This window comes from Lagopus leucura, unplaced genomic scaffold (assembly GCF_019238085.1).
Source record: "Lagopus leucura isolate 7727_CA_CO unplaced genomic scaffold, USGS_WTPT01 Super-Scaffold_100002, whole genome shotgun sequence".
In the NCBI taxonomy this organism is placed as follows: Eukaryota; Metazoa; Chordata; class Aves; order Galliformes; family Phasianidae; genus Lagopus; species Lagopus leucura.
In genome coordinates this window covers 56,399,344-56,417,815 of record NW_024962263.1, presented here as the reverse complement: position 1 = coordinate 56,417,815, position 18,472 = coordinate 56,399,344, and the positions used below count along the sequence as shown (strand labels likewise).

The 18,472-nt window shown below is 38.4% G+C and overlaps 2 protein-coding genes across 2 annotated transcripts in view; both read left to right on the top strand.

The window, feature by feature from the left end:
• The window catches only part of TTPA (alpha tocopherol transfer protein), a 16,531-nt gene extending 12,353 nt beyond the window's left edge, over nt 1–4,178 (top strand). The window contains exon 5 of the mRNA XM_042870090.1: nt 1,452–4,178. Within this exon, the coding sequence (XP_042726024.1) occupies nt 1,452–1,631 (180 nt within the window). The 3' untranslated portion in view covers nt 1,632–4,178. The remainder of the gene's footprint in view (nt 1–1,451) is intronic.
• GGH (gamma-glutamyl hydrolase) lies at nt 2,252–18,472 on the top strand. The gene is given in 14 exon segments (XM_042869487.1): nt 2,252–2,308; nt 4,510–4,755; nt 4,758–4,864; nt 4,866–4,945; nt 4,948–5,006; nt 5,009–5,165; nt 5,625–5,739; nt 6,990–7,040; nt 10,556–10,640; nt 12,378–12,516; nt 12,850–12,956; nt 13,061–13,151; nt 14,189–14,326; nt 15,993–18,472. Coding segments are annotated over 14 exon segments (1,554 nt in total). The 3' UTR covers nt 16,115–18,472.

Genomic DNA, 18,472 nt, shown 5'->3' with positions numbered 1-18,472 from the left:
TTAGCCCTGCAGAGAAAGACCTGGGGGGCCTGATGGATGAAAAGGTTAACGTGAGCCAGTAGTGTGCTCTTGCAGCTCAGAAAGCAAATGGTATCCTGGGCTCCATCAGAAGAGGGGTGGCCAGCAGGGACAGGGAGGTGATTGTCCCCCTCTACTCTGCTCTTGTGAGGCCACATCTGGAGTACTGTGTCCAGGTCTGGAGCCCCCAGTACGAGAAAGACAGGCAGCTGTTGTAGAAAGTTCAGAGCAGAGCCACAAAGATGATCAGGGGACTGGAGCACCTCCCCTACAAAGACAGGCTGAGGGAATGGGGCTTCTTCAGCCTGGAGAAAAGAAGGCTGCAGGGTGACCTCATTACAGCATTTCAGTACCTAAAGGGAACCTACAAGCAGGAGGGGAATCAACTCTTTGAAAGTGTAGATAACAGCAGGACAAGGGGAAATGATTTTAAGTTGAGGGAGGGAAGATTTAGGTTGGAAGTCAGGGGGACGTTCTTTACTGTGCGAGTGGTGAGGTGCTGGCACAGGCTGCCCAGAGAGGTTGTGGATGCCCCGTCCCTGGAGGTGTTCAAGGCCAGATTGGATGGGGCCCTGGGCAGCCTGGTCTGGTATTAAATGGAGAGGTTGGTGGCCCTGCATGTGGCAGGGGGATTGGAGATTCATGATCCTTGGGGTCCTTTCCAGCCCTGGCCATTCTGTGATTCTGTCACTACCCTAACGACTGAAAAATACAGTAACAGGGGGTTTAAATAACTTGCTTAAGATCACTCAGCATATCGTCTGCAGAATTAGCAAGAAATAGGTCCCAGATCTCTAGATACTCTGTCTACGGATGACAATGAGAAATTGTCAACGAATGGTGTTAATAATCAGAACATTCTTGTCAACTGTTAATAAGAAAGCTATAAAAGGTGTTTTCTTGACCAAAAGTAATGAAGAGCGCTTCAAGTTAGCTCTAATAAAGCAGGAAAATAGCAACCAAAACTACACCATTCAAAGGTTAAACTGGAGGAGAGCAGTCCGATCTGATTTAATTAGAACTGAATTACGTGGACTGTAATATAAGTCAGAGGATAGTTTCTTCTGAATATCCTTGGCACTTGTTTGAACCTACATACCTTGTACATAATGTTGTCTTCTAATGTGTGTAGCAGGACCAGATAGTAATGGCCAGGTGCTGTGCACTTTTTTTTCCCCTGGAATGACTGATAAGCAAGTACAGGACACACCTCAGGACTAGACCAAACCCCAGTCCCCCCGGTACAGATTTTAGCTATATGGGTGTAGTGAGTTTTGGACTTAAACTGTACTTCCTCACTGAAGGAGCTCATTGTGAACACTTGTTTAGTGGAACCAATCTTAAGTGCTTGTATTGCATTCATTTGCTGTCTGTTTTTACTCGTGAGTCTAGAATTCATACTGCAGTAAATGCTTTTTCATATTTTGTTTCAGGTATATATGCATGGAAGTAACTACATGCAGAGTCTGACTGAACACTTTCCAGTCAGCATTCTCCCTCAGGAATATGGGGGGGAAGGAGTCCCCTTTGAAGAGCTGGCCAAGGAATGGACTGACTTCATAATGGCATCTGCAGAGTATCTCCAGAGCATTTCTCTGGTTGCCCATGAATAAACTTCTGAGAGTATTCTATCAATTCCTGAAGACTGGAAGTGGAAATAAATTCGATATAAAATCTTTCTTGTAAACTTGAAATCATAGTAAATGAAAGCAGAATGTCTTTTCAGAGCAGAATTACAATGACTGCACTTTTATACTAACTGGAGTGTATCAATATGTATGTCTGAGTAGACTAATGATTTCTACATGTTTGTAACTGGTGAAGTTGCATGCCAACTTCACCAGTACATTGTATATCAGGTATTGATACTGCTCCTGTTAAGTCTTGGAAGACAACTCATCTATATTAATGCAGTCCAGAACCTTATGCTTAGTTCTTCTATCTTGGCTTGTCAAGATGATAAGACACAAAGCCAAGTAATTAAAGTAGAACAGAATATAGATGGGGTAGACTAGATGCAGAAGTATGAATACAGGCCTAATTTACAAGTAGGGGCCTGCTTTTCAAATCAGTTCTCAGGGAAATGGCTGTTTTGTTAGTTTGTGCTGCTAAGATTACACAGTCAAATTATGAATTAGTCATCAATACTGAAACATTTGTTATCTTTGTGCTGCTTATGCAGCCTCCCTTTTTGCACTAATTGACACAGTAATCGTGGGGATTCGTGGGGAAGATGAGGAAAATGCCATACACATATCCTTCAAAGGAGAGTGTGAGTCAGGAGGAACTGGTCAGAGAGTTAAAAATAAAATTGAATTTTGATTTTCTTTCTTCAAAGAGATAATGTCTGTGGATAAGCTATAAGCAACTAAGTAATGTGAACAATTAATTCCTGTTGTAGATTGCTACAGAGGTCAACTGCTCTTCGCTGGCTGTAATATCTGTCTTGCAAAGTGAAGCAGATCTTCACCCTGCAAGATCTAGATTCTTTGTAGATCAGAAACTTAGAAATAACTGCTGTGTGGTTTAAGGGTGCTTTGGACCTTAGCCTAGGAAATGCCTAGGAGATTCTTATTGTCAGAGAAGTGATTGACAACTTGCCTATATAGTGTTGGACACTGGAAAAATTTGTTATTAATTTCTGATGAGTCCTCTTCTGTATTTATAATGAAAAAAGTCTGTACTTATGGAAAATAGATTTTTAAAGGGACATGATTCATGTTTAACTGCTGCTTGTATTACAAAGCTGTATCATCCTACATTCCCCAAGATTGAATAATCTCAAATGATAATTTATTTTTCACTGGTTTTGTTTTTTTTTATATGCTTTTTTTTTTTGTTGTTGTTGTTAAAATTTCTGTTAATACACCAACTGCTGGAGTTTGTATACTCAGTTTGTATCAGTTTTATAACAAGCCAGAGAGTGTTCACATAAGTGTTAAATATTTAGCATTCCGTATAAACATTCACCGTAACAATGTACTTCTCAGGTAGCTAGAAATGCTAACTTGTGTTATTTTAAAATCTGTAGGACGCTGGGATGTTGTATTAATATATATTTAGGAGAGAGAAAAGAGAATATTGTGTGAAATCAGAAGCATCTCTATCACTGATACTTCATTATTGAAAAAGCCAGCAGAAGCTATTTTTTATTAGCATGTACAGCATCTGTGAAAGGCCTGCACAGTATGTGTTGGTCATAGTTTCCTTTGCTACCTAAGGTCAATGTCAGATAGAAAATTCCTTTGAAACTGACAAGGATTTTCCTTTTTCAGTTATCGTATTTCCTCAAGTGCATTCTCATTCTTTTCTTTCAGGATATCTTTGATGCAGAGCCTAAATTCAGATAAATATTTTTCATATATTCATGTATTTCACATCCTTATTTTTATCTGATTGAACTATTTTGTGATATGAAAAAGCTCTTTAAATAGTTGAAGTGATTATTTTTATAAGAAAATAAGTAGTCATTTGGCAGTTCTTCAGGTGTATAACTCAAGTTCCAAGTCATTTATGAGGCAGAGAACTGAAGCTATTGCACTAACATTATGCTCTCTGTTTTAATCCTTGAATGTATACCATGTAAACGAATGAACCATGCTCCTGTGATCAGGTTCCTGTGAAACCAATCTCCTACTGTTGCTATTTTATTTTAACAGAAAGAAATTTAGTTCATTTGATTGTGTATGTAGAGAAAAAATGTGTGGCTTTTATCTTTATTTGAACTATAGTATATCAATGAAGTCCTGAATATGTTCAAAAATATCCTGAACCTATTATTAAATGGTAACATGAGTATGTAATGCAGTAGAGCACTGAGTACAGTTGTTTCTTCATGAACTGTTAATTATTTGTAATGTTTACATGTAAAGTAGAACTTAGGAATTCTGGACAAGGAACAACTGTTGCTGCTGCTAATGACATAAAATAATCAGGACATTTGCATAATAAAAGGGAAAGTGTGATGTTTGGAGGTAGGTCAGCTGCAAAGTGAACAAAAATTTGCACATGCCTTATTCTTCTCTAACAAGACCAGGAGTGCCTTTAAAAAATAAACTTGCTGTTAAATGCTGCTACTGCCTATAAGCATGATTTAATGCACATTTAAAAATGTTTTTTACATGTTAACATAATTATATTAATAAACCTTTCTAGTTCAACCAGTCTCCTGTTTTGAAGAGCTTTAGTTACTTTTCAGTGACAAAAGAATTACTTTCATTAAGCGTTACTGGTTTTTGACTCCTGCTGGTGAAACCACAGTATCATAGGAAGACTTGAGTTGGAAGGGATCTCAGACCACGTGGTTCTGACATCCCATTATGGGTGGTAGGGTTGCCACCACCAGCTCAAGCTGCCTATTCCCTCTTGTCCTGTTTCCCCCCGTCCTATCACTATCAAATCATGTAAAAAGTCAGTCTCCCTTCTGTTCATACACTCTTTAAGTACTGGAAGCCTGCAACGGTGTCTTTCTCGCAGCCTTCTCTCCTCTAGGCTGAACAAGCCCAGCTCCCTCAGCCAGTCGTTGTAGGAGAGGGACACAGATCAGAGGATCACCTTTGTGGCCCTCCTCCGGGCCCACTTCAACATTTCCACGCTTTTCCTGTGTCTGAGGCCCCCAGGTCTGGACGCAAAACTTCACGTGCGCAGAACAGAAAGGACAATCCCTTCCCTCTCCCTGCTGGTCACCCCTCCAGCCATGCAGCCACGGGTAGCGTTGGCCTTCCGGGCTGCAAGAGCGCTGCTTGCTCTTGTTAAGCTACGGCGGCCGCGAGAAGCGGTTGACAGCTCAGCCCTCAGCGCCTAGGCCGCTGGGAAGCCGGAGGGCGGCTAGAGAATGCTGCCCACCCGGCCTCCGCGGGCGCACGGCCGCCTCCTCTCGCTCAGCGTGAGGAGAAGGGCGACGAAAGCCCCCGCTGCGCCCGGTGCCCGGCGGCGGGGCCGGCGGGACTCCATTTCCCAGCGTGCCCCGCGGCCGGTCGCGGAACTGTCTGTTCGGAGCGGCAGCGGTCGAGTGGCGATGGGGCACGTAGCGGGGCTCGCTCCGCTCCCGGCCGCCGCCGTCCTCCTGCTACTGCTTCGCTGTGCCACCGCCGCCTCGCTCGCCCCGCGCGGCCGCGAGCCGGAGCCCAACGAGAGGCCCATCGTCGGTAAGTGGCGGCCGTGTGACATCTGCGCGTTAATTCTCCGCACGTAGCTACTAAAACCGAAAGCCTGCGGGCTTCCGTGGTGTGAAAGTCGCGAAATGGTGGTTAGACTGCGCGAGCTCTCACTGCTGAACTCTTTGTTGCTGAGACCCGCAGTGCTGTACATACTTCAGCAGAGTCTCAAAATGGGACTTATTTAAGAGAAGTTATTACTGCGTAGTTAAAAGAGGGGAGTTAGGTGAAACATATTTGCCAGGTGCCTTGTGACCGGGCAGTGTGACTGATGCCCGCTGTCCCACCATTTGTCATTGGACAGCGCAGGTAATGCTGTAATGGGAGGTGGGGGGGGAAGGGGGGGGAGGGGGAGGGGAGTGAGAAATTGGAGTCTAATTTTTCTTTCTGTGCCCAACAATTGCATGAAACATTTCTTGACGTGCTGATTTTCTCTCTTGGACCTCTCAGGGATACTGTCGCAGGAATGTCACTTTGATGAGTTCCACAAATTCGGAAGTTCGTATATTGCGGCTTCGTATGTGAAGTTCTTGGAGTCTGCTGGTGCCCGCATCGTGCCAATAAGGTGGGTTTTTGTATCTCCTGAAGTGGGTAACAGTTAACGTAAGGCTATTGGACGCCCAGGCAGCAGTCATGCTGATTTTCTGAGTGTTTACAGCTCATCGACTATTATTCAAAGCCACAATTTGTGAGCTGTTTTAAAAATCAGGATAGCAGTAGGCTGGAATGTGTAATTGTTAATATTTCTTTTTACAAAAGTCTTTTTTTTTTTTTTCCTCCCAATTTCTCTCTCTTTTTTTTTTAATTTGTATAATTACCCCTCCCTAGTTCACCTTGGTGGTTTTTTTGAAGTTGTTATGTTCAGTCTAATGTGTATTGTCAAACAAACACACGCATCTGGAGAAATTCTATCTTTTGTCACATTCTGTCATCCTGTCGTCCGAGAATTGAAGTAATGTAGAAAGACTGTCCTTGAAGAAATCCAAGTCCAGTTTTGCTCAAAGTGTGGGTCACTGACATCCTACTGTGTAATAGTTTGGTTCCTGAGTAAAAACTAATAGAGTAAGTAGAAGAACTGATGTGCTTCATAGCCAGCAGTTGGCTCTAGAGTAGTAAATGCATTGTTGTCAGATGTTAAAGTGAGAATCATACAAATGACACTAATGGAGCATCAAAAAAATCGTAATGGGATGTACCCACACAGACCAGTAAGGACAGTGGTGAAGTGCCTGAATTTTACGCTGGTGTTCCTCATGTAGCTAGTGGAGCTTTCAGAATGGTTGCTGACTAGATGTTTTGCTGATCACACACTGAATGGATGCTTCCAATTTTTTAAGCTTAGTTAGATACTGCAAAGCTGGACACTGAATATACGCAGTGTACACATTTTGCGTGAGTGTAGAGCCATCGTACTGTTTTCCTGATGTTTAATGATCTTTCCACCTGTCAGTCTTTTCTGAAGAATGGGTGTGACCACCTGTTTGCAGTTCTGCACATCTTGGGATCAATCAGAAACCGGAGTGGCCAGTTTGCAGGAAATAATAGCCATACCATTTATGTAAATGTTAAATGTAATGATCAGTTGCAAAGGGGTCTCAGAATATCTAATCCTGAACCATACCTGACAGGTTCCAGTTTCATTTGCGCTTGAACTATTTTATTTTGAATGTTTAAACCATACTTTTTGTATATTCTCTATACTTCTTCTTTCAGTTCGGTAATATATATAGTATATAATATGATATTTTAATGGTTTTATACGTATATATTTGTATATATACTATGTGTTTTGTAATTATTTACCTGGTATTTCAGATTAAATCTTTCAGATGAAGAATATGATAAAATATTCCACTCTATTAATGGGTAAGTTTTGAGCATTGTTTTTCTGTTGAAATACTGGTAATTCTTTTTTTTTTTTTTTTTTTTTTTCCAATCTGCTTTTTTCTCAAGGATGTTGTCTTTTTGCTCTCTTGCAAGCTTGTGCTGGCTGACATATAAATCTGTTCTAAGACAGAGCACTGTTTCATCCCATGTAGATCTGCTCCATTTTCTTCCATTTGGAGCATGTCAGATTATCTGTAACACTGTATTCCCCAATGCAGATAGTCGGAAGTGGAGTGACAGAGGTTAACCATTGGTTTATTCTTTATAAGTGAAGTAGGTCATTTCCTTTTTTCTCTCATTCTCCTTTAGGCAATCACCTTGATTTTGAAATGTAGTATGTTGTGCTGGGTGTGTCATCACTCAGTTTTCTCTGTTCCAACCCTATCTTCTCTCTTCTTCCATTCTCTTTCAGTACTCTCCAAGTTCCTCCAGCATCAAGGCTTTTGATTTCCATTCTCTTCTACACTTTTCTCTTTGGGCTCTTCCTGCCTTTAATGGTCCATCTTGCCTGCCCTGTTTCTGAGGCTTAAGTCTCTTAAGTCTCTTGTTAGACAAACATATTCCAAATTGTCAGCTGACCTTTGGTAACTGTCCCGTGTGTCTCTTTTCCATGTTTTCCGCATGTGATCTAGTTTAACACACTTGTAATTGTGATCTAAGGAAAATCGTGCTACACTTCATTAGTTTTGTGTGTGATCCCATAGAGCATGCTTTGTCTACTTGTAGTCATGAGATGAACGTCTTAGACCATTAATATTTTCATAGATCTTATGCACATCACAATATTAATCACCATGACTAAAACTTGCATGTTTAGAGCAGTGGCTATCAGGGAAGAGCTGTGTCATCTTATGCCCCACAGCATTCCCTACACATTAAGATGTGGATCTTCAGAGTGTTCTAAAAAAAGGAAGAGTAAGGCAATAGTGCTTTCTTCCCTGTGTCGTCTTGTACTGGAGACAAAATGAGTAATTTCATCACTTTTTCTTGAGTGATCTTTTCATATCAGAGGAACTGTAAGCAGTGGAATCTCCTTTCTACCCCCCAGTCTTTGTCAATGCTTAGTGGAGTATTAGGCAAATAGAACTTGTTTTTTTATCCTTCTGTCTTTGCTGAGGTTGACAGTTGGGTCTGTGCTATGTAGGTGGGTAAGAATGATCTATATTTCCTCTCATTACATTCCACTGTCAGCTCGTGGCTTCTGTAATACAGTCGTGCATAAGTAACAAATAGGATCTGTGTGGGGAAGGACTCTGTGCTGTGGGAACTTAGTATAAGAAAGAAGTAGATTGATCTTTCATGTTGTGAGACCTTAGCTTGAGGTTCTTTGCAGTTGGAAATTCTTTATGATTAAATGCCTTCATCTTAAGACCATGGAAGTTACTATAGCAGAGGTAGAATTTTATGAGTATAGCTTTGTTTTTCTGAGACAGCCTTTGAAATCCATGGTGAACATCATCACCTCTAATCAGTGAGAGATTGTAGAATGCAGGCAGCTGCATTTTGACCTGCCTATCACAATAACAAGCCATTATCATTGTTGCTTAATGAGTTACTTCCATCTTCCATCTTGTACTAGCAGAAATGTCAGTTGTTTTGTTTTGTTTTTGTTTTTGTTTTTAAATTAATGTTGGCCAGTTTATGATGAACAGAAGGAGCAGGTGAAATGAATTTCCCACCTCTTCCATATGAGGATCATCATATTTGTCTAAACAAATCTCTGTAGAAGTCTATAATTTGTCCTGTTTTACTATACTCATTTTTCTAAATTCAAGCTAGAGAATAATTTATGCTTTTGTGAATACACCTTTACTTTTCTAGAAAATATTTGATGGCTTTTGCAGGATCCTGTGAATTGCTTGCCTTGAAGTAAACCCAGTCCCAGGAGTTTAAGTGCACATTCACTCACTTTGTAGATGCTTAGGATGGTATGAAATGTATCACTGAAATACTAACAAGTAGCTAGAACAAGTTACCAGTTACAGTTTCCAGAGCTCAGAAATGCTGAGGAATCCTTCAGCTGTTTTTGTGAAAACTCAGTGGCTGATGGGGGTAGCACTAGTAAATCCAGTTGAGTTCCCACTACAGTGGGTTAAAGAGATCACTTGATTATTTCCAGTTTTATCTGGAAGAGACTTCATTTACCTACTGATAGAAGTACTTGATTGTGCATGTCATCATTTGCATGTATGAAACCTGTTAGACTATATGAAGTCTTAGGCTTTTGTGGTTTTTGTAGCTGGGAAGCCACACAAAGATTAGCTACAGTTGTTTTTTTTTTTTTGTATTTTTTTAAATTTATTTTTATGGAGGAAAAAGATTGCACACTATTTGTTTTTTAAATAGTCTCTGAGATTACTTTGTCTTATTTAGCTAAATTAGATCCTCTGTGACCAAAGGTTACAGCCAAGCATACTTTTTCACTTTTTATTGGGAACTTTTTGATCTTCCATAAGAAGGGGTACAATTTCATAGAATCACAGAATGGCCTGGGTTGAAAAGGACCACAATGATCATTGAGTTTCAACCCCCCTGCTATGTGCAGGGTCGCCAACCAGCAGACCAGGCTGCCCAGAGCCACATCCAGCCTGGCCTTGAATGCCTCTGGGGATGGGGCATCCACAACCTCCTTGGGCAACCTGTTCCAGTGCGTCACCACCCTCTGTGTGAGAAACTTCTTCCTAATATCTATCCTAATCCACCCTTGTCTCAGTTTAAAGCTATTCCTTCTTGTTCTGTCACTATCCACCCTCGTAAACAGCCATTCCCCCTCCTGTTTATATGCTTCCTTCAAGTACTGGAAGGCCACAATAAGGTCTCCTTGGGGCCTTCTCTTCTCCAAGCTAAATAAGCTCAGTATTCTCTACCTTTCTTCATAAATTTGTCTCTACTTAAATGGAATAGGATGAATTGAGAATAGGGCCAGGATTTTATAGTTTAGGAAAAGGCAGCTTGGAGTGAGGGTAGGGTTTGATGGAGTCATTGCAGACAACTCTTTTGTATAGTAGCAGAAGTATCTCTGTTTCATGTATTCTCTGTTTTTTTCACCTCTCTCTATGCTATTTTTGGTCATGTCTTTTTGCTAATAATTATTTATTAGTATAAGAATACAAAATTTTAGAATGTGATTCAGTAAAAGACAAGGATAATGCAAATGAAAAAGACTAATGTAACTACATATGTGATAGCTGTCTAAACTCACATAATTAATAGAGAGCACATCAGTACAATAAGCCTACTGGGCTATTCAGCCTTCCAGCCAGTTGAGTGTCTTCTCTTGAAAATGTATTTGAATTGCCATTGACTTTTCTGACTAGATCCCTCCTGTTCGTGGTGGAACCTTGGATACCCATTTATAGATTTCAGAAACCTAGATGTCCTAATCCAGAACCTTAAAGCCACTGTCAGACTTTTCTCTCTTTTCACTGTCCAGGTTTTAATTCGATCGCTGTTATTCACTGTTGTTAATCATATTCTTGGATGTTGCCTTTCAGGGTACTTTTTCCAGGAGGTGGTGTGAATCTTAGGACTTCAGAATATTCCAGGGTTGCTAAGATATTTTACCGCAAGGCATTAGAGGTAATTACTAAGGAACAGTCTGTTCTTGTCGCTGTTCAAAAATCAAAACGACAAGGAGGCTCATATTCTAGTTTCCCACTGGCATCCAATGTGTTAACCATGAGCCTGATAATAAGTATCTCATTGCTAGCTTCTACTTAAAAAATCATTTCAAAGTGTAAGATTCGGATGTCTGACACCCTCTCATGTTACATGTGGTGTCGTCTTCTTAAATTCTAGTTATTGTTTATTCACTGTAACTAGGGGCTTCATTGCTGTTCTGAACCTGCAATAAAGTAACAATAAAGCTTTGCAAAAGCACAAAGTATCCAGGGACATTAAATACAGAACAAAGATCCACCTAAATGTAATTACTAGTAAACCTCTCATAAATAAGACTTAGACTCCGAAGGAATTCCACAGAGGCTCTCTAACAGTCCAGTCTACAATCTTGTAACGTTAAAGCTTCTCCTAACATATATTCTACAGTTAGTGAAGCACCTATATTCTTCTATGTAAGTAGATTTAAATGCATCTTTGAAGATGCATATAAAATGTTTACTTTAGCATGTTATCTCATTGTACTAATTACCAGTGGCTTGGTAGCTGTAAATAGAACAGATTTTCTGAAGTTAACATTAATTTAACTTACAACATGACAAAAAGCATGTGAAAGGTGGTATGAAGTACTTTTTATTGCTAATCATTAGCTTTTTTTTAGGAAAAGATTGAATTTGTGGGAAAGCTATTTCTTTCAAGGAACATCAGGAAGGCTCTGAATCCTTATGGGAAATTTAATTCTCTCTGAGCATAAGGGATTCTTTTTTTTTTTTCTAGATAATAAACATATTTTGAAGTAAAAGTTTACTGTCTTCTAAGAGTGTATTGTTGAAAGGAATGGAGATCAGACCAGGAAAGCACAGGCATCCTTAAAACTAGTCAGCTGCAGCTCAGTGCACCAGTTTCCTACTGTTCAGTCCCTATGATATCAATGTTGCTCTTCTATCATCTGTCTCTTGTCTTTTTTCATAGTGATTACTCATCTGTCACCTTCAACCTGAATTTTATAAAACTAGTGATCTCATTTGTCTCTACAAAACTGCTCATGGTGTAAAGTGCAGCTTGGGGCGGTGGTTTCTTGTGGTTTCCTGTTAGTGTTTGCAGGACTATTACGAAATTCTATTGACATTTCACAACAAATTGTGTATGTCATAAATTTATGACCAAAGAGTCAGGCTTACTGGTTGATACGTGCCCTTAAGGTGACTAAAAGACAGAAAATAATTTTCACTTCTTCATGTGTAATGCTTATTCATCTCTTTTTTTTTTTTTTTTTTTTTTTTTTTTCCTGTGCTAGTATTGGTGATTGTGTATTTTAATTTTCATCTTTTCAGACTTGATTAGCACTATAAAACATTAGCAGTTTTACAAATGTAAGGTGAGCTACCATAACCAACAATACACTGGCAGGTATGTAATAGGCTGTGGTATTGTTACGGGGTTTTTAATACACCCGTATCATCCAGACTGATGTTTGCTTCTTTTTTTTATTATTTTTTTATTTTAAGTTTTTAAAGAAAAACTAAGGCATTTGATGTGGTTATTTCAATTGCTGAACTGTTACAACTGTTTAGTAGTTTGTACTGCTGTAGTAGTTTTATTTCTCATCTACAGAGGTGAAAGTGAAAAGAATAGGAAGTTCTCATTTTTCTTTCTGTAAATCTTCAGTACTTTATTTTGTTGTTGTTTATTTTGAAGGCTAATGATAAAGGAGATTATTTCCCAGTATGGGGAACATGTCTTGGACACGAGTTGCTGACATACCTCACAAGTGGTGAAATTTTACTTGTTAATACCAAAACAAATGGTTTTTCACTCCCTTTGAACTTTACATCAGGTGAGAAATCCCACTACATCTCATGTCTGAGTTTTGCTGAGAGGTACTGTGGTTTTGTTTGTGAAAAATACACAAGGCTGAATGTTTGATGATTAATACTTTCTTATTAATTTGACCAAACTTTTATAAAGTCTATACAACTCTGCATTTATCTCACTGTTTTTTTTTTTTTTTTAATTTCTTTGCAGTACATTCTTAAATTGTGAAGTTTTACCACAGAAACCTGACAGTTTGTTTCAAAGTAGTGTTTTATTAAATGTGTTTCCTATTCAGTAATAGACAGCCTGTTAGCAGCTTGGATAATGGACAGTATCTGTTTTTTCTTTGTGACAGCTGCAAAACAAAGTAGATTATTCAAGAATCTTCCCAGTGATTTGCTACATGCCTTTGCTACTGAGCCATTAACATCAAACTTTCACATGTGGAGCATTTCCATGGAGGTATTTGATTGTTTTACCTCACAAACACAAATGCATTCTCTCTGTCTAAACTAGAAATAAAGAAACAGATAACACATCTTTATTTTCTTTCCTTCTTACTGCAGAATTTCACAAAGAATGAAAAGCTTTATAATTTCTATAATATTCTGACCACTAACACTGATGATGAAGTGGAATTTATATCTACCATGGAAGGTAGGAAAATGAATTTCCTTTCTAAAATATGACTGAAACAAAGTATTTACTCAGCAGTTTTGGAGGTGTGGTGGCATTATGCTGTTTTGTAGTGCAAGCTTACTGTTAGAATGACAGGGTGAGTGCTGGCTCTGTCTGTGCTCTGCCTGTGATGGATGTAGTGTTTGCAGAGAAAGTTTTTCTTTTGAGTACATATTTTTGAGCTTAACTACTTCTTTCACTCACTATTCCCCTTCCAGATGTGCTATGACACTTCAACACTGGAATATTCCAGTACTGTGGTACGAAGTGTATAGCACTCATCTTGTAATAGCCTAACCCCTAGTGTACCTCTGTTGCATCTTCCTTGTTGTCTGTCTGCTTATGCATGCCTCCTCATGATGCTTTATTGCCCATTTGAGTACAGGGAGGACAATTCACGATATTGAAATAACAGCAATTTCTCTCATTGCTTTGACACCCATACTGGTAATTGTTCTCCAAAATCCTTTTGCTTTCCCTATCGCATGTTACCTATGTTTTCCACCAGGTTTGCTCATCTTAAAGAAAACATGTTAGCTCATTAGAGAGGGGTTTATTTTGATTAGTGCATGACTAGCACCTCTACAATAAGGCCCAGCTGTCAGCCTAAGGGATTCTTCTGTATGGCATGCTGTCAGTCCTCTAGAAGAAGAGGAGAATAGCAGTTTGATCAGAAGATGTAATCAGGCTAATGATAACACATCTTGTGCCTGCAAGCAGTTTTTATCACAGAGCAGTCATCACCTGCTGTGGCTTTGTTTTCTATGCAAGACATAAGGACTGGCTTCTTCCTGGTATGGACCAAATGGGAGCTTCCTCTGGTTTGACTGGGCCTTCAAGAAAATCCTGATACTTGGACCTATTTCAGCTTGCTCTTCAAGCTTTTATGAAGCTGTTGATAAGTGAGGGTTTTTTGTAGCTTGTCCTTTGACTTTGTTTTTCAGTAAGACTAAACACATCACTCTTAAGGTGTAGATCTCGCTTTTATGCTTTGATTGAAAATGTGTTTGTTGCAGCATACAAATACCCAATTTATGGTGTCCAGTGGCATCCAGAAAAAAATCCTTTTGAATGGAAGAACTCATCAGGCATTCCACATTCCTCATCAGCTGTAAGAGCTGCACATTACATAGCTGACTTCTTTGTTAATGAAGGTAAGTTTATTGTTTGTAAATATAAGTCAAGTACCTCTTACTGCTTCCTGAAAAGCTTACTCTGCAACCTTTATTTAGGCTTATAAAAAGTAAGGGAAATAGAATGGCTTTGTGAAAGTGGCATTAAAAGGCTGACTGCTGTAGCAGAAGTAGACCAAACCTTTTCAGTAGTCTGGGCCAAAAGTCTTGCCTGTGCAGTGATTTTCTTCTGTTTTGAATGATCTCATGATGTCATAATGATCTTGTAATGTCATATCTTCCCTTGCACAAAGACTTTAACATGAAAAAAAAATGATCCATTCATAATTCTAGACATGTCCTCAGTTCTAAACCAAGTTACCATTGTAATCTGTTTGCTATCATTAAATACTCTACAAATACAGGAGTATTGAAATGATCAAACTTGATTATACACTTATCAATGCTTCCTACACCATTCTGCTGAAATACTGATTTGTGGCTGTTCATGAAGTTGTCTCAATTGTTTGACTGGGAATATAAAAAACATAATCAATAGCCAAACTGTGTTTGGACTCTAGGTTTGATTTCTTGACTTACAGAACAGGTTTCCCAGTCAGGTTGTGGATGCCCCCTCCCTGGAAGCAATCAAGGCCAGGCTGAATTGGCTTTGAGCAATCTGGTCTTGAGAGAGATGTCCCTGCCTATAGCAAGGGGTTGGAACTATATGATCTTAAAGGTCTCTTCCAACTCAAAGCATTCTATGAGTCTTATGAAAAGAGCAACCAAATTGGAGAAAGGGACAGTGATTTAAAATAGGCAAAATGTGTGCTGACATAGTCAATGAGTCTGTAGAAATAAAAGTCATGTTTATACTTACAAGTTTTAAGGCTATTTCCTTGCATACTGTAGTCTTACGCTGCTTTCCATAAAGGTAGAAAAATAACATGAAATCCCTTGACAGTGTCCATAAGCTTCCTGTATTTTATCGGTTTTAATAAGATTCTTATGGGATAAAAAAGAAAAGGTATAAAATATGTCTATTTAATTGTTTTTGTAGTGCAGTAGTAGAACACCATATATTTTGTAAGCAGAAGTAAAGCTACTATGGCTATTATCCAAGCAAATGTGGAAGCTCTTCTGTTAACTTCTTCCTGTTGAGATGCAGTGCATGTGAATTTGTGTACATATATGCACAAACAGTGAAAAATGTAAACTCTTTTCAACTGACAAAAATTAAGAGAACATAGATATGTGTATAATTAAGCCACTCTTTTAATATCACTTTCATATCCATCTGTAACTAATTTTAACATGTGTAGAGTTGCCAACATGACGAACTAGAGCAGGATTTAGTTTTTATTGTCCTTAGCAACAAAGGCCATATTTGCACTGCATCTTTCAGTAGGCTGATGCTCTGATGCATTTCTTCCAGTGTTATCAGTATTGCTGTCTCTGATAGATACTGCCAATAGCTCATGAATATACCTTCTTCTATAGCCTGAATTTTAAATTAACAGTTGAATTTGTCCCTCCTCACTAATAAAATACTGCTGTAAACAACTTTCTGAACCTGTATCTTAATGATTCTTCTTATATTAATTGCTGTAATTATGTTTACTGTTATGAACACAGAATCATTTGCTAACAAAGATACTGTCGAGGCTGATAGCTGTAAAGTGATCTGTACTTCTGAAATGTTTTACAGCCCGGAAGAACCTGCACCGTTTCCCCAGCGAAGGTGAAGAAACAAAAGAATTGATTTATAATTATACTCCGATTTATACAGGAACGTTTTCTTCATTCCAGCAAGTCTATTTTTTTGATTGAGTATCTTGTCAGAGGTGTGGCATTGCTATTGGTAAATAGAATTATTTGCCTGCATTGCATAATTAAGCTGATATAATGCAATGTATGTGACAGGAAGACAGAATAATTATCTTATTTTACAATAACTTATCCTGTGTTTCTTCTGTACTATTGGACCACTAATCTAAAATTTTACGTTCTAAATCATAATAGTCTTGGGTTATACTTCATTGCTACTGAAAAATACATTTTTCTTCTGGGAAAAGTTTTTTTGATTTTACGTATAAATTTGAACATTTTCAGGTTTAGTACAAGGAAAAGTTTTGCATTCTTATTTCAAAATAGGGAGATTGTCTCTGTAAAATGTTGTGTACTGTAATAGCACTAGGTCTTTAGGTATATTGTATAGTCAAATCCTATCCTTTTCAAATGATTTAACAAATGAGACCTTGGATCTTGGGCTTGTAAATTTGTCTGGGTAACCAAGTTCTTGAGAAGGATTATTTTGTTATTTGAAAAATTGTTCAAAATCATAAGTAAACGTGGTAGCAAAGAGACATGGAAAGGATGTGTTTTACCTGATTTCTGAAACTTTGTGTTGTACATTCAGTGTTGTTCAGAGAGCTTATACCTTGTGAGTTCTACGTAAATGTGAAGATGCATTTTGAATTAGGTGTTGCAAATATCAGGTAAAATAAGTAAGTGTGAAGAGCATGGTTATGTTCTGTTTCCACTTTCTGCTCTTTTCAAATTCCATTTTATATGTATTCAAAGAGCCTGTTTGAAAGTAACTGCAATCAGCAGATGGGAGATACACACAGAGAAACAGAGGTCTGTAGAAGAATGTAAACCTAACTTTTGCTTTATACACACTCTAAGTTTTCCTGTAGTTGCTGAGTAGAATTCTCATTGTAGTTAAAGGTAGTTTTCCATTAATTAAGTGAAGACAGCAGTCTGCTTGTGTTTTTTTGGATAGTTAATATAGCTGGAATCAAAAAAAAAAAAAAAAGGCCAATTAGAAAACTTGATGTTGGCATAATGTTGCATTTGGTTCTATTAGTGAAAATTTTATATTGTGTTCAAAAACTAAGATAAGACAATCAACTGTAATTCTACTTTCTTGCACAGTTTCCATGTTAACATCAGTGGGGACTTGGAGTTTATGGAAAAAAATAGATTCGTACCTCAGCTCTGTTTTGTAATACCTTAAACTCTCCAGTACATCAATCCAGAAGTAATGCCTCCTATTTATTTACATGGAAATAACAACAGATTGATACAAACAGCAGAACAACACTATGAAATACTATTTTTCAACACAGTCATAGTCATGTGCTTGATTTACACAGATGAGCTAATTGAGATGCTCTTCCCTTTGTGATATGACAGCTGTGCATGGCTGTCTGGAACATGTTCTTTCATGTTGCTGTCACCACTGCTGAAATGCACCCGCTGCCTCACTACGCAATCACTGTTTGGGCTCCATAAACATTTGGCAAGAATCGATAAATGTCTATGGGTGCAATTTTTCAGGGATTTAATTCCAATCCTTTGCTTCATACTTGCATGTCAGATGCCAGCAGTCAGACTGCTTCTCTGTTGCCATGTGTCCCACAGCAACAAAATATTTGGGAATATTGGTGGCAGGCTTAACCTCTACTACCACACCACCACCATCTGCCTCTGATGTGGGGCCACGTAATAAAATAGGAGACATTACAGCTGCCACGTTTCTCAGGGTTTTTAATTAAAGGACTCTCTAGCTTGTTCTTTTTGATGAAACAGCTGTGTAAGATAGAGAATATGAAATGCATTAATTAAAATAATATAAACAAACATTAACTGCGACTACTATATGAACACTGCTTTATAATCACAAGCTTAGATGCGTCATAGTGCAGATTATTTCTACATTTGCCAAATTCAGTAAATTGAACTTTTTTCATGTGAATAACTCTATTATGTCAATTATATTTATTGGTTCCCAGGTAGATCCAGTGTAAAAGACAATCTTGCTCTACAGTTGCATAGAGATGTAGCAGCTGAGATATTTACAAAAAGAGTCTAGCTGTCTGTTTTTTATTCAGACTGAGTTCTTTGGAATAACTCTAAGGATTTGCCTGAGTAAGAAGGGCAGGATTTAGCTTTAAAAACAGGGACCAACTTGGCAAGTGAAATGTCTGCTAACTGCTTTAGGAGTAATTAGTTCTTAAGAATGCAACTTCAAGGAATATTGTGTGTAATATGGTAAGAGAGCAGTGTATTTATGATGAACTTGTATGTGGCTTTCCTTTACATCCTTTATCTTGTGAAGTCTTTTTTGGTGCTATCAGTGATTCTTTTTTCTGTAATAGTCTAAATAAAGTTAATTCAAGTAGA